This window comes from Lissotriton helveticus, chromosome 1_2 (assembly GCF_964261635.1).
Source record: "Lissotriton helveticus chromosome 1_2, aLisHel1.1, whole genome shotgun sequence".
In the NCBI taxonomy this organism is placed as follows: domain Eukaryota; kingdom Metazoa; phylum Chordata; class Amphibia; order Caudata; family Salamandridae; genus Lissotriton; species Lissotriton helveticus.
The window spans coordinates 410,281,392-410,298,643 of NC_136058.1; the positions used below are offsets into that span (position 1 = coordinate 410,281,392).

The 17,252-nt window shown below is 45.1% G+C and overlaps 1 protein-coding gene across 1 annotated transcript in view; it reads left to right on the forward strand.

Annotated features, from left to right (window-relative positions):
- Window positions 1-17,252, forward strand: part of LOC144804691 (uncharacterized) — a 211,245-nt gene that overhangs the window by 160,724 nt on the left and 33,269 nt on the right. Inside the window, exon 5 of the mRNA XM_078671925.1 lies at window positions 4,583-5,678. Within this exon, the coding sequence (XP_078528051.1) occupies window positions 4,583-5,678 (1,096 nt within the window). The remainder of the gene's footprint in view (window positions 1-4,582; window positions 5,679-17,252) is intronic.

Here is a 17,252-nt window from a genome sequence, read left to right on the forward strand (position 1 = left end):
TACTCATCATTAATCATGAATCACTACCAAGGCCCATAAACCAACAAGACTATTTTTGAGTGACTGAATCATGTGACCTAATTAATCAGAACTATTCACAAACTATTTACAAATTTATATACAACTGCAGTTTATCATTTCTTACCATGGTTTTGAAACATATGACATTTAATTAAGTCACAAAGGCGAATGGATCAACTAATGATAACTAGACCATGAATAAACAAGACCAGCTTGTCATTTCAAAAATCTAATTGATTTAGCTTTATTTTATTCAAAGAAAGAGCATTTTTATTCAAAAATCATTATTTTATTAGCAAATTGAAAGCATCATTCGAGGAAAGGCACATTAGTCTGACATTTTAAAAGGTAAATCAATCAGCATGTATTAAAGCAAAATAAAGTTTCCATCCCTAAATTCTATTTCCCTGTCTAAAACTCTCTTCACCTAAAAGAATTTAATAAAGACTGCAGTCCTTACGTGCGCCAAAAGTCCATCAGCACGTCATTCAGGAATCGGGAAGCAAGAGCCCCCTCCTGCCTGTAGGGCCAGATTTTATACCTTTCTAACTATCTAATCTTCTCAAAAGTGTTCTTTTTCGTTGCCATCAGAGCTCCCATTGGTTGACTTATGCCAGTTCATTTTGCGTCATCACCATTTCCAAACCATGTCCGAGCTAATTCTTTAGCTCCATTGTCCTTTTACTTCTCGTGTCATTTTGCTTCCTAGAGATTGTATCATTTCTCTCGAGCTACAGTTCACGATTTCCTTGCTTTGGTAATCCTGCCGCTTCCTGTCCTTGGACAAACTTCATGTGCACATTATGCACGACTTTATTCATCAGTAATTTCTGACAAAATTGGCAATGTGGTAAAACTTTCCACTTCTCGTTTGTGCAAGGCTCTTCTCTGGACAGGTTTCAAAACGCCATCTTTTTGCAGGCCCAAAAGGCCACTCACGGAAACTAGTATTTGAACAAACACAAGACAGTAATTAATTAAAGAATTAAGATCCATTCTGTTACCCACCCCTCTTCTAATTATTAACCAGGTTATTTATGTTACCTAGCCAAAGCACAAATAGTAGCTTTTATATTAACCTTCTTCTTTTAGGCCATCAGGATTCTCCAAGAGCTTTTGCCACAGAAAAGACACGACAAAACATGTTGCACACAAATAATATAGCACATGCCATTAATTAAACAGCCTCATTTAATACTTGACAAAGACAATATACAAGGTTAGTTTATTATTTTTCCACACACTTGCAAATGCAACATAAAAGCACATTAGTCCCTCATGTAATGTATGCAATTTAAAACTAAGTTGATTAATGGTTTCAACACATGCTATTAGTACTGTTACATTATTTATGGAAGTTTAACTTTGCGAGCTTGAACGAAATTTCATTCAATATCTCGCTCCATCAAAAGTAATTGGAATTACGGCCTTCCGCTGTTAAAACATCTGCCTGCAGCGGTCAGAGTGAACTTCAGTACAGACTCCGGGCCCTATTCACAAAGGGAAACTGAGACGAAAGTCTAACTTCACAACTTTCGGTATTCACAAAGGGCATTTACGAGTAGTAAAGATAGACTTTTGTCTCAATTTAACTTACGTTTTGGTCTCAGTTAGACTTAAGACCAAAACTTGAGTTAAACTGAGACAAAAGTCTAACTTTACTACACGTAAATGCCCTTTGTGAATACCGAAAGTCGCAAAGTTAGACTTTCGTCTCAGTTTACCTTTGTGAATCGGGCCCTAAGTGTGGGACTCCCCCAGGCCATCAGTTCATAAGTGCCTGGGGGAGTGAGTCAGCCAATCGGAGCTCTTCACTGGTGATGTGGTACTTGTATTGAGGCCCCAGCTCAGGACTTCTGTAAGCCCACCTGCATGAGAGACTGCTGGCTGCAGACATGAAGTCGTCCGAGTTGTCACTCTGATATCTGGCGCTAGGATGAAGCAGACCGAATGCTCTCTTGACCTGACCATGCCAGCTCCAGGACACCAGGAAAGAGTACATTCACTGCGGCCGCCTGCTGCAAACCTAGTGGCCCTTTGGGGAGGTGCTGGAATGTCTGCCTCGCTGTATTATGAATAAGCGTGGCAAGCTTTGCCAGAACATATCAACAGGCAAGGCACAGCCTCATGGATCCACGTGTGCCTGGCGCTGTCTGCAGGTGATGGCAGTTATGTTATCACCAATTGAGGAGCAGCTATGCACGCTGGTAAGACACGGGCTGACTCGGCTACTAATAATGATTAAGGATTTTTTTTGCCTGTGCCAGAACCCAGACCCGAGTAAAATCGGCAACATAATGCAAGCGCCCCCTTCCCTGGATTGAGGCTGTAGGACATAAATACCTGTTGTGGCAGGCACTATTGTGACAGAGAGAGCCACGGCCCGACTGGAAACGGTAACTGGCCCCGGCAGACAGCTTTGCCATTGGGCAAATCATTGCAGTCTCATGTGACGGATAGGAGTGCTGTCCCTGAATGTAGCTAAACCAGAAGAAGCGCTGCTGAGCCAGCCCCTAAACATGCACTGTCAGCTTTGCTCAGTTTGACTTCTAATTATTATAGCTGCGCTCCAGCACTTGACAGCTCAGAAAGCTATAACAAGCATTGGCATAGCCAATAGGTTGCCTTTGGGACCTTATAAGTGTTTAGCTATGCACAAGTTGATGTTGTTGCACCAAGGATATTGTGCTGCATAACTAAATACTTATAAGGTCCCAAAGGCGAGACCTATTGGCTATGCCAGTGCTTGTTTTAAGGCCTGCCATTGCACTGAGTTTGTGGCATAGGTAGCCTGGGAGGTTCCGCTGGTCTCTTCGTGGCCTTGGACTTCCCCACAGACCCTGAGAAGGATCCTGGTTCTTCAGATGCTGCTTGCCAAGTACGGGGCGCTGGCATTGTCCCTGTGCCACCTGTTTTGCCTCCGTGTCTAGTGAGGAGCTGCGAGGAGGAGCGGAGCGTGGAGCGAGGGGCGAGGAAAGCTGCAGCGGCTGGAACGGTGTGTGGAGCGGTGTGTGGCGCCTGGTGTGCGGAGTGCCGATGCCTGCTGTACACTGCTTACTCGTCATTCTCGTTGAGCCTACCACCTACCGCCATCCGCCATCACTCGGTATTGCTGTCCCGAAGAGTCCTGAAGCAGCCCCGGAGCGGAACACAGCTGCGAGCGCTGGCGAGTGACGGTGAGCGGGGACCGCCACAGCTAACGCAGCTACTGCAGCCCTGTGCTCCAGGCTCCAGGCTCAATGAAGGCAGCGGAAAGTAGCTGCGAGCCCTCTCTGGACTTGTGTACGAGACTCGTGTCAGCTGCCATCTACACGCCCTCCCCTGCCCCCCAACTGCTGGAGCGGTATAGGGCACGGGCACGGGAGAGGAGTGGGGCGAGGGACCACGACCAGCCACCCACCGCCGCCCATCAAGGGAGACTCAGGGGGGCCAAGGAGGCACTAGTAAGCACGCAAGGAGGGACAGGAGCATAAATAGACCTCCATTGACGTACGCAGGGAGTTCAGCGCCGCACTACCTCCCTGCAGAGCTTGTGGCCCTGAACTCTTCACGGGCTCCCAAGGGGGGTTAGGGAAATAGTAGGGGCCAGAAGGCAGCAGCAAAGGGCCGGTGGAAGGAAGCCCACTCAACACAGCAGCTTGGTATTATAACGTCAATTACCTAATTTATTTCCACCCCGGCACCCACCCACCTAGTTCTTCTTCCACGTATTACTGTCATGAGATCTGGAAGAGTAACAAGACTTCTCACAAGGCCTTCAGTTAAATAAAAAAAGAAGGCAGTCGCACAAGCAAGCCATGGGGGTGAAGGAGCACCAAAAAAAGATGACCTCAGCGGGCAAAACATCGAGGACAATAGCACCATCAGTGGAGTTGATACCCACAAACTAAGTATCCACCTAACAGGCGGCCCCAAAGACAGTCGAGCAAAGAATCTACCACCCGCTTTGGACCTAAGAGGCGGAAACCACCAAAACGGATCCCCCAAAGGAGCCAAAGGGAAAAAGCTGGGCGAGATAGTCGACATAGACGCAGACGGACAATCTTCGATAAAGCACAAGAGTCTCTACCAGCCAAAAATTTACACCAGATTTACCTTTCTTAAAGATCCTGGCAACATAATTTACTCGAACAACGACACCATAATGGGTCTACAATCCCCTCTGCGACCAGACGCAGCGGTAAGCCTGACAGCAGCAGCACGCCAGCCACCCCAAGCAACAGGACCAACAGTCGTCGAGATACACAACGTCCAAACTGAAATGGAGACAATAGTCCATTTGAAAACCAGTACGGGAATCTGAGCACAAGGGGGACAAAATGACAGCACTGAAGATGCAACTGACGTGGACAATGGCCAGCTCAGTTGTCAGCTCAACTCCCCGCCATACGCAGGGCATCCAGTTCAAAGCCTTAGGGGGCTCACGCCCAAGGACGAGAAGGACCTTGACAATAAGCGGGCAGGTCAACCCAACGATCTTCCTGGGCCCTAGCAGGCCAACGATCAGGCCAACGATCGGCGAGATCACTCCCCCTTCTCCTTAATCTCTCAATCACATCAGAATCCTCGGGGTGTACACGAAGGAGCACTTACAACCACCCATGCATTAAACCGCACTCCAAGTAAGCTGCAAGTCACACATCACGATAATCCAATAGCTGAGGAACAGCACAAAAGCTCCGACCCACTAATCGATCCCTCACACCGGCCAACTCTAGACTTGAGCACTCCAGACAGTGATATGACCTTTCTGGCATCACAAGAATGGGTGGACCTTGTGGCCTCATATAATGTAAAACCTACTCATAATAGCTCCTCAGAAGAGCTCCCTTCCCCGCTTATCGAAGGGAGTAACGGCCCCACAAACATGTTTTGGGTAAACCATTTGAACACAATCCAATTGTCAGCCACAGCACTGCAGCATCAATCAGATAAGCTGGATCTGCAGCTGACGGTCCTTCAGGCGCTAGCAGACACCACAACAGGGATAGAAAATACGCTATCAGAACTAAATTGCCTTATAAAAAGAGGGCAAGAAGCAGCAAAATTATCACAAATAATAAGAACCAAATGCATCTGTTCCCCAATAATCGATAAGCTATCAACATTACCAACAATATTGGGGAACCTCCTGGCGGACCTAAAAGAAAATACAGCAATGCACCAAAACACAGAGACAAAGACCGGAAATATAGGTCCCAGCCAAAAAGCACCAGGTGACAACACTCACCACATCACCCGCAAGCAAGGGGACTCGTCCCCAAAATTGAAAAACAGCCTGGATGACTCCTCTATGAACACTTCTACCAACGATAGGGACGGCACAGAGACATCTACAAACGCACGTGCCCGTCGCAAACAAAGAAGGAAGGGCAGGAATAGAAAGACAACAGGTGCTTGTTGCATCAAAGAGACAGAGTTAAAAACAACGCCAGGGGACAAAGAACAAAAACGAAATGACGAGAAGTTCTTGGAGGAAAAAAAGCCACCTCTTATAGGCATCGAACAAACTGACAAAACGACTTTGGAAATAGCAGAGACTCCACTACTGAAACAACCCAAAAAAGTAACAGGCAAACAGACTGAAAAGAAAGTCACCGGCCCAATCATCAACAAGCAACTCACCTTTGCAATAGATTCAGCACATGACACATGGAGTACAGGAAGGAGAACGGAAGAAATAAAGCTAACAGTATCATCACAACAAACGCAACCTGGAGCACCCGACAAAGAGCAAGCCCCAGAAGTTTCGACCCATCTTAGCACAGACGCAACAAAAATTAACCAGTCAACACTCAGAGCCAATCTTCGGAAGGATTCCATCACTCGGGATCAACACGGAATCAACATCACACACAACGACACGTCATACAGAGTCGAACATTTTTAACCAACATACATCAACCACTCATCAGTGTACGCTATCCTCAGTAATAAATGAGACCGACCTAATACTGTTCATTCCCGAATTCAAATCTAAGGGAAGAGTGGACACCTTAAACAGGGGCAATATATTAAGACTGATCCGCTCAATTGAAAGTGTATCTCATATATGGGGAATAAAATTGGAACCGGGAAAAAGACCTGCTTATCCCACTCCACTCCTAGAAGGAAGAAATAAAGATCGCCCGCATAAAGCAAATTAATTTCTAAAAGGAGCACGTAGTAGCTCCCCAGGTCCGAACAACAATCTAACATCCCTGACAACTCACCAACTTGATCCAAGTTGGGCAAACATACAGCGGACAATATCTGCAGCTGCCACAAAGTGACAAACAACATCAATCCAGCCTCTCACAAAGCTGACGCTCCAAATATAAAAATATGGATTTGGAACATAAATGGCCTGACTAGCAAACTAGACGACCCAGACACACTAAATTACCTAAAATCATTCAATCTGATTTTGCTCCAAGAAACCTGGGAGGAGGAAGAGTTTTCTCTTATAGCATACTCAACGCAAATCCATCCAGCTATAAGAAACTCGTCTTACGGTCATAGCTCAGGAGACCTGGCATTGCTTGCCTCAATACTCACCATAGGAAAACTGGAAGTAATAGAGGCAAAAATTACACCTCCAAGTGCCATACAGGCAATAGTAATAATGATCGGAAAAAAACAGGTCCCCCAACAACTGCATATATTGAACACTTATTTACATCCCAAGCATAGACTAAAAGGTGCGAGAGAACTAGTCACAGAGGTGGCAAGATTGATGGAAGAAAGGGATATAGAGAACTTACTCCTGGCAGGTGACTTCAACCTTCAACTCCTCGGAGACAAATCAGAAGATGACATAGTACAGGACCTTAACAACGCTTGGGGAATTCCTAGTCAAGCCATACTCACTCCCAACAAACAAGATGCTCAAGCCAGCTATTAAGAGACCTAGAGCAGTTAAACTTGAGGGTATTAAACGGCCAATTCATAGAGGACATGTTATGTTAAAATTTATTTATTAAGTGCTCGTACGCCCAAGGGCTTCATGGCGCTATCGTAAGGAACAAAACATATTGCAAAACTCAGCAAACATAACAATTGTAAGTCTCAGCAGTAAGCCTGATTAAAAAGCGAGGTTTTTAAGGAATGTCTGAAAGTGAGAAGATCTGGACTGATTTTTAGAGAGATCGGTAACGAATTCCAAAAAGTGGCTGCAAGGTAGTCAAAACAGCAACCGCCAAGGCGTTTTTTCTTAAAAGGTGGGACAGCCAGTAAAGCTTTAGAAGCAGAACGAAGATTTAATGGGGGATTATATCTGGAAACAAGGTTTTTTATAAATTTTGGACCTGTGTCCTGTAAAGTTTTGAAAATAAGGCATCCCGTTTTGAACGCAATTCGCTGTGCAACAGGCAGCCAATGTAATTGTTTCAAGCCAGGTCTGATAGACTGCCATTTTGCCTGTTTGAGAATAAGCCTAGCAGCTTAATTCTGGACAAATTGGAGTCTTTTTTGCAGGCCCGCTGGGATTCCCAAATAAAGACTGTTTGAGAAATCCAGTCGGGACAGGACAAGGGCGATGACAACCTGAATGAGTTTGGCTTGCGTAAGAAACTGGGCTATTTTTTTTAGTTTCTTAAGTTAGAAGAAGCTGGCAGAGACTACTGCGCTAACTTGTCCTTTCAGGGAGAGATCCGCACTAAGTGTGACTCCCAGACTTTTAACCGAGGAAGATCTCGAAGGTGGAATCCCCATGCTGGATGGCCAGATACATGGACTCCAGCTTAGTTCGCTTTTCCCAGGCAAGATAAGTTCTGTCTTGCCTGGGTTAAGTTTTAGATGGCTAAGACTCATCCACCTCTGTATGTGAATCATGGTGTTCTGAAATTCCACCACAGAGTCTGGAGTGTTAAGGGGAAAAACAAGTTGGAGATCATCCGCGTAGTTGTAAATGGTAACTTTAGCATTCTTTAGGGAGTAAAGTAATGGACGGAGATACAAATTAAATAATAAGGGTGACAGTGATGATCCTTGCGGCACCCCACATGTAGTGGGAGTTAGAGGAGCTGTGAAAGCACCCAGTCTAACTGATTGCGTGCGTCCTGTGATAAAGGAGGTAATCCAACTTAAAGCAGGACCCCTGAGGCCGGCTTGTTCGACACGGTTGATAAGAATGGTATAATCAACCGTGTCCAACGCTGCCGACAGATCTAAAAGCACAAGGGCCTGGTGGATGCCTCTGTCTGTGTTGCGTCTTAGAGTGTTTTGGACAGCAAGGATCACGGCTTCTGTCGAGTGACAGGGACGGAAGTCGGCCTGATTAGATTCAAGGTACTCAGAATTTTCTATGAATTTGGACACGCAGGTAGAGATATGGGCTTCCAAGATTTTCGATGCATATGGTAGTAAAGATATTGGCCTGTAATTTATCGGGTCATGTGGGTCTGCTCCTGCTTTTTTAATCAGTGGAATAAGCAAAGCTTTCTTGAGACGGCAAGGCACTTTGCCCAGCGACAATGATCCGTTTAGCAACGGGAGGACGCCCTGTGGGATTGCCAATCCTACCTCCCTAAAAATATGTGGGGGGCAAGTGTCATCAGGCGAGCCAGATTTAACACGTATAAGGAGGTCAGACAGAGTTTTCACATCAATGGGAGGAAAGGTTTCAAAAATAGAAGAATTATAGTAAACATCATCCAAAGGAGGAAGAGGCAGTGAATTTAAAATACTCTGCTTTATAGTGGTGATTTTATTTAGAAAAAAGTGTCCAAAGAGTTACATAGCTCTTGAGCGGGAGTAACCTGAAGGGTAGTTCTGTCACTGTTACTATGATCATTAACAATATTAAACAGGTCTTTTGTCTTATTCTGCGAGTTTAAAATTTTCTCAGAGACATAATCACTTTTCTGTTTCAGAATAGATTTTTGGTACAATTTACGAACAGTGCAGTAATTTACTTTATCTTGTGGCAGATACCTGGTCCTCCACTTCCCCCAGCATATACGTATTTCTCCTCAACTACCTCTTCGCATCTCGACTTTACCCTCGTAACTCTCCCTCTGTTTGACACTATCTGCTCATTCAAGATCGGTGTAAATGGTCAAAGCGACCATCTACCACAGGAAGTGGAATTATATGTCACCAGAAGGAACGACCTGGAAGAAAGAAAAACTGTCAGCATGGAGCACACCACCAACTTCAGATGGATAAGGTGTAAGAGCACCAAAGTAGAAGAGCTTACAATCAACGCAAGAATTATTCTGCATCAGAGTACAAGCTCGTCAAGGAACCCACTGGAGGCCTGGATAGCCTTTGTAACGGAACTTGGAACAAAATTAGGCATAGAGCAAAAAAACAACACAAACAGCACATCAACCCACACAATAGCAAATGCAACCTCACAGGAGATAAAAAAACTAAAACGGGAAATAAACCAGATCCTTAGGAAGCATCGCAATCAATCAAACAATGAGGCCTTGCATGAGGAGCTGCGACTCCGAAAGACTCGGCTCAGCAAGCTGACCTGGGAAAAGAAAAGGCAAATCAATGAGAACCTCTGGGCAAAAATAGTACATGACTAAAAACAGAAGAACAGTGCCAGGTTCTGGAAAACAATACATAGCCTTCAGCGGCCAAGCAACAATGGAATAAACTCCCATATACCTGAGCCCGAATGGGCTCACTACTTATCAACACACTTCAACGACAAAAAAAACCAGAGGGGGGCTTACTTAGAGGAAAAAAACTAACTACTAGGATCACAAACAGTAAAAAGAAAACGATAGTCAATCATCGAACATATGCAAATGCAAATCAAGACACTATTTTGGCGGAGACATCGCGCAACCCTGTAACAATGGTGGAAGATGGAACAACAAGTCTTAAACCACCTTCAGGCAGCAAGGATAAAAAACACACAATAACAGCAGTCAGGATTAAGCAACAAATATCCTAAGGGAAACTGGAAGGAGCACCAGGACCCAATGGAATCCAGCAATAATGTACAAGCACGAAGACACTTTTGGAGCGAGACACTGGTGCCACTCTTCCAGGAGGTCAGGGAAACAGCGACATGCCCTTCAACTTGGAGAGGATCAATACTTAGCCCGATCCATAAACAGGGCGATAAGAGCAACCCAAGCAACTACCGCCTCATCGCCCTAATTGACATCGAGGCAAAGTACTACGCGGGCCTTATCTTGGAAGAACTAACATCTTGGGCAACTCTTAAAAACATAATCCCCATCAACCAAACTGGTTTCTGCAGAGAACAGGGGACAATCACAAACATCATGGCGTTAACCGTACTGACAGACGCTGCGAAGACTGTCAAGAGCTCGCTATTTCTATGCTTTATAGACTATAGTGCAGCATTTGACCATGTTGATCAAAATAAACTCTGGCTGAAGCTGGTCAAGTGGGGGATACCAGGGTCACTCCTAAAGCAGTTGATATTACTACACACGACACCTGGGTAAAGATCAAACTTGGTAGTGGGGCGCACCTTTCCATGCAAATTAACACCACCAAAGGTCTAAAACAAGGATGCGTACTTGCCCCCATGTTGTTTAACCTCTTCCTAGCAGACTTGCCCGGAGAACTGGATAAAACCAACTCACATGCACCACGGCTGGGAGACATTTCGCTATCTAACCTTCTCTACGCCGATGACCTGGTCTTAGTAAGTCGCTCCCCAATTGGTCTGCAACATCTCTTGGACACTACTAATCAATTCTCAATAAATAATGCTTTGAAGATAAACTTTAAAAAAACAAACAAAGTTATGTCAGTGAATTACAACAAACCAAAGAAACCTGTATGTTCCTGGGTGGACAGAGGTTGGACCAAGTCACCAATTACAAATACCTTGGCGTATTGTTAGACTGTAGAGGCTCGTTCAAACCCCAGCTAGAGGCTATAGCTCGAAAAGGTGCTACCTTCCACTTCTCAATCAAGCCGCTAAAAAAAGTTCTCCCTGACCGATCATTTGACCCCTTCCTACAGGTGATTAGAGCACGTCTACAACCTATGCTTACATACGGAAGTGAATCCATGCAAGGAAAAGACGCTAACGCTCTTGACAAAACAATCAGCAGAGCATACAGAGCAATCTTCCGTTTGCCAAACTATGTGTCTCCTGCCCAAATTCGCCTTGAATTTGGTATCCAAAAACAAACGGTGGAGAGAAGGAGTGCCTACATAAAATGCTGGCGCAAAATCAAAGGCGCTGAACAAGGAACCCTAAACGCTCACCTATGGACGGAACTGTCAATACGACCTAACTCACCTGCAAAAAAATACCTCTTAAACTCATTGGAGTATCTGGACTTAACTAGCCCCTGGGAGTGCTCAACCACCAATAAGAATTTCAAAAAGGCGGTAACAAAAGTCACTAAACTGATATCGTCTATTGAAGACAAAGAAACCTTGGCCAAAAGGGCACATGGATGGGCTGTGCTGAAAGATTATAACGCCCTAAAACCGCTCGAATATCTGAAAATGGGTCTCACGCGGAAGACAAAAGATACATTTTTAAACCTGCGTTTTGGAATTATACCAATTCTACCTCACTTGGCACCATGGAAAAGGAGGCCAGACAATCATCTTTGCCGTCTTTGCAAATCGGGGAATGAGGATTTAATCCATATAATATGCATCTGCCCAAATCGGATGGACATAAGGCGCGCCCTACTTTGATCACTCTGGAATCAGAAAGGAGTTGCAAGCTGCAGGCAAGCTGTGATGATATGCTTCAAACCTGAAGAAGTCCAACTAAACTGTAGACTGACAAAGTTTTTTGATATGGTGTCCACAAGACTTATGAACTATTCATATGGCAAGTGACTAATAAAGTGTAATAACTTGTTAACCAAGACATAGTCTCCCAAGGACCCGCCAAGTTAAAGCAGGCACAGTACATCGAGACAGTCTTTTTAAAATCTTACATGTGGACCATAGATATTTTACTGAGAATGATAATTTAATACGATTTTAAACATCTTTTTCCTTTAATAATGTATGTGTATCTAACGTTATAACGATTTTTAATGACATTACATTTTATAGTGTGAGTTTTAATTAACTGTACAATAAAGTAAACCTCAAACCTGTTTTGCCTCCGTACGTACATAGATAGGCAAAGTCACTGTCTGGAAATGTAAGCAATGTCGGTAAACAAAGAGTGTTGGCAATTCTTTTACTATTTTGTTACGTGTGCTTGGATTTTCAGGTTTAAATTATATATTGTGTACTTTTGTTGCAGGGATTCTGCTCCTACACAGAACTGTGCACAGAGACGTAGGACCTCAGTGAATTAGGGTGTGCCAAAACTCACCTTAGTATCCAAACCCCCTACCAGACTAGCATCAGTGACTCATTGGTTCTTCGTCCTATAGCAAAAACACCAATGATTAGTCAACCCAGAACATGTGACTTTTCCTCAGGTACGGTGGAAAACAGGAGCACTCTTTCGTAACACTCTCATACCAGTCCAAAACATGGAGTAAAATAGAGACACAAGCAAGTTTGACATTTTTATTTCTAACGCCTGATCTCATGCGCAGTACCTTAGATAATACAAGCAAACATATTATCAGAAACAAGGTTGTCAGCATAGTTACTATTCTATAGAATACAAAGGGGGAAAGCGTGTTATAATGCTGAAGGGAAACAGGTTTTAAATATACCTATATTTCCCCCTCCCTAGTTAGTAGGTTAGTTTATAACTACAGAAGGTCTCATAGGATTATATGGGCGGCCCCATACCTCTGGTACTTAGCAGAAGTGGATCACATAGAGTTCGGCACAAGCTCTCAGCTAACAAATGTTCTCCAAGTGTGTCTGATCATGCCTGCACAGTGCATTATTAAACACGCAAGTATCAGAGGTGGCCACAGCTGCATGTGTGTTATGGCTAGAACGTGCGCTGATCACTTCGAACCCCAGACACAGTGTCCAAGATAACCTTGACGGCCCAGGCTCTCACTGTACAGACTAAACTAACGAAGCAGTCTAGAAATGTAGCATAACAAGTTATTCTCATGTGAAGCAAAATACTCAGCCTTCTCTAAAAAATAGCGCAAGTGAGTGTTGTGTGCAAAGCAGAGCAGGAAAGTAAAATGGTGTTTAAATCTCTAATAAGCCCATGCCAACTTAACACTGTGTGAATGTAAAGCTCAGCCCCACTACACTTTATAAAAAAAAAAAAATCTGGATCTGTGGCACAGACATGAATACAGGCGCACCACTTTCAGAGAGGTCGAGAGGTCACCACATGGCTACAAGGCCATAAACTGTCCTTTTATGGCCAAACAATGGGAAAGGAGGCAGGGAGCAGGACGTGGTGGGTCACGAGGGGCTGGGGGGTTCAAAAGCAATGGATCGTTTAAAACAGCAAGTACAGAAGGGGTGGTGGAAAGATGGCTGCAGATGCACTGGTTGATCATAGTCAGTTGATGGGAATGTGGAAGGGGGAAAAATAGGGGCTCTCTGCTTTTAACTTAGGTGAATTGCAGGAAGACGGGCCACAGCTTGTGGTGCTTTAGAAGTAGGACAAAAGGACAACCTAATAAGTAAAAAGATAAGATCATCTTCACTGATTTAAGCACGTTCTTAAGCGTGGCAGAGAACGAAATAGAGTGAATGTCAGAGGGTGGTAGGAGGCAGAAAGACAGGCAATAGGAGAGAGAGTAAGAAGACTGGAAAATACAGATCTGGTATGAGTGCCAGGTGACTAGGTCGATGGTGGTAACACTGGAAAACTAGAAATCAGGAACACGGTCAGCAGCATCGATCACCCTACAGCTCTACTCGCCACTGACCCCTTGCCCTCCCTTTGCACTCATGCAGGACGACATGTGCCAACACGGTCAAACACAAGCTGTCACTACCCATGATTAACTACTCAGGTGATCCACACTAACCAGGCTCAGTCCACACCAACCGGGCAAGCTGCTCCTGCCCACTGGTGTAGTGAGGCTCAGAAAGAAGCAAGTATGTATTCCATAGCCAATCAGCACTTTAGAATTCTGTACGGAGTACTAGGATTGGCTAAAGTCCTCCCGGTGCTCCAATCTGAGGTAATCTTACACTGTGGTATTACCGCCCCCTCCCAGGCTACTCGGAAGTGCTACAATTGCAGGAAATGACATTGGTTTGAAGATCAACAACGATCTACGGCCAGTAGACCAAATGCCTGGACGGTCCGCGTAGGTAGAGGGCAGCTACTCGTATTAATGTAGCTCTCTCGTAAAGCTGTCAAAACAAGCTGGCTCAAGGCAATGTGTCATGTTTTGCTGTGATATATTTAGAATGGCTTTACTGTAGGACAGTGTAAAGAAAGCACAGCGTAGAGTTGGCGTGCAGTCTGTGGGCAGGCGGTGTTAGGCAGAGGCGGGTGCCGGGCTTGGATCCTTTTCAGTGGGGATAGGAAAGTGTCTTTTCTTGTGGGTAGTTTTGTTTGGTGGTGTTTGGGACAGTGTGTGTATTAATGTTCCAATACGTGCGGCACAATGTAGCCTTCCCTCTGGGTTGGATTGAGGCACAGTGTTTTTACCTGAAGTTATGTGCCTTTGAGGCAAAGTAAAGGCAGTCTGTCCTCTGTGGTATTTTGTATTGGGTTTGTTAAGACAAGCAGTACTATGCCTTTAACTGGGGACATTATGTGTAAGGGATGGCATTTTTGTGAATGACAGCAAACGAAGATGACGTTCCAAAGTTCGTGGTGCTTTGGAAATGTGAAGGTAGGATGACGTGCAAAGATATGAAACAAATAAATGTGAGAGACGGGGGTCAGAGAGTCGCAGAGAAAGAGACTTTGTACTAAGTGACTGGGAGAGCTTTAATGGGCAGAAAAAGGAAGGTAGAGTGCTAAGACTGAATGAACTCTAAATCAGTAAGAATCAGAAGGGGCAGAAAGTTTGACCAGACTGGAAATGTGTGGCTTTCAATAGACAGAAGAAAACAGAAGTGCAATCTGGATGGTAAAACATAAGTGCCTGAGGCAAACAATGAGACCGATAAAATAGTAAACAGTCAGACAACAGAAACACGCATGCATTGGTCAAATTTACATAGGAAGGAAGTTGATCACTTCAGACACACCCGTACCGGTTCTCTGTAGTCTGTGAACGTGCCAGTAAGGATTAATCAACAAAACCAGGACAAGGAAGGGGCTAAAAGACTAAAGATAGCCCAGACAAACGCCGGAGCCCGTGAGTGGTACGCGCACACGCATGGGAGAGCGAGCAGAAGGCCATCTGTTTCCAATTATCGCTCCCGCGTCTGGGCACAATAATTGGAAACAGATGGCGCCCCTGCTCGTAACTGCAAGCCTTAGGACGTGGGCGGCTACATTTGCTGGGTTTGAATGAGTACATGCTAGCAGGATCCAGACTATCCGTACACACCCATCTACTCCTTTGGAACATGGGGAGAGTGGGTTGGACATCCTATTTCACAATTCCCTGGAGGTTTGCACACTGCGGACATGGAGGGACCCCACTGGACAGATATATTGTTGCCAAGGTTCAGATGTTCAATGAGTCTTTGTGTGTGGGCTCTATCTATGCCCCGGCGGCTGAACAAACTCCTGCTCTCCTTTGGGACAGCCGGGGTATTCATGAGGGGGGTGCTGGAATATGGTACCTTGACAAGTCCAGAAACCATATGACCAGGCAGCCCGAGACCGGTTCATCCTCTATCACATTATTGATGATCGTGCCTTGATGGATCCAGGGCGATTGACGCACCTGAGGGACGCGGACTATACCTTCACCTCCTGCATCCATTGTAAACGTTGACACCTTGATCCTCCCAAACAGTACCTCTGACACTGATCATGAAATTGTGCTACTCAACCATAATCTCCGATTGTTGAAAACCCCTCAGGCCCGTTGGCGAATGTATACAGCATGGTATAAAGCCCCTAAAGACAAGCACAGATGGTGCCAATATCTGAGCCAGTACTTGGAGGAGAACGCTGGGTCCATCTCCTATGCACAGGTGCTGTGAAAGGGCAGGAAGGCCTTCGAGAGGTAATTCGATGAAAGATGTGGCTGCCTATAAGTGCCACTGTGAGGCATAACAGCATTGGTTGACTGACCTCTTGCTTCACCTGGCTCAGATGTATAATGCATTGCTGACCCCTGCTCTTCTCAAGGAGATGCTTGGGGCCAAGAATGATCTGAAGTCCCATTACACCACACAAGAGTAGTAGGTGCACTTTGGCTTGTGGCAGCTGCACTATGAGATGGGGGGAGCTGGCCTGTTGTTGGCTGCACAGCTGTGTCAGGCGCAGTCGCGTACAATGATACTGCCCTTAGATCTGCTCATGATGTGCTTTTTACCGAACCACTTGACATTCTTCAAGACTTTACCACCTTCTACGAGGCTCTCTACTCCTCGTCGGCACAAGTTCATGCTGCCACAGAGCAGGTGTCTCTGACTGGAGTTGCCCTCACAGTGCTGTCAAGTGATCAAGCAAAATTGCTTGATTCTGACATCAGTGATGAGGAAATTGTACAGGTCATTGACTGGACGGCTTCCATGAAGGCCCAGTGCACAGCACAAATGTTCATAACACCCCACACATGTGTAACAGATGGTCCCATTATATCAAATATTCTCTACTCGTTCATCTTACGAATATCCAACTGATTAGAAATTCCTCATTATATACTATAATATCCAGCATATACATTGCCAATACCTGGCAGAATTTAAAAGATCAGTAAATTTACAAAACTAACAACCTAATTAACTTCAGGCATAGCAGTACTTAAGGCTTCATTCCCGATATGAACATTACATATATATGTATTATTCCATGACCAACATTTCCCAGTTATTACATTACTTTGCTCATGTGTTGCTGCATGGACCAGGACATCCCGCCTAACTCAGAGCGGTAGTATCCAACCTCTCCATTCAGCACGTTGCCAGTTCCACATGCTACGAATTATTTGATTCCGAATCAAGGTGTAAATTTGCTTTAAGCGTTGTGAGAAGTAAGTTCCAGTTATCTGAGATAGGGATTTTGCGTAGCCCCAGGGTGTCTTCCCTGAAAAGGGACACACCCTCAGCCCTCACCCAGTTGAGGACAGAGCGGGACCAGGCCAAAATAGGTGGTGGATGGGGGGGCGTAGCAAAGACGCGGATGGAGTGAGTCGCATGACTCTGGGTCTCCGCTACACCGTGTCCCGTTATTGCTGTTGTTCCCTGCCACCGGTTCTGTTAACCGGGGCATGGAGCTTTGCCTACAAGCAGTGGCACTGTGGGGAGTTTCTGCCCGCTCG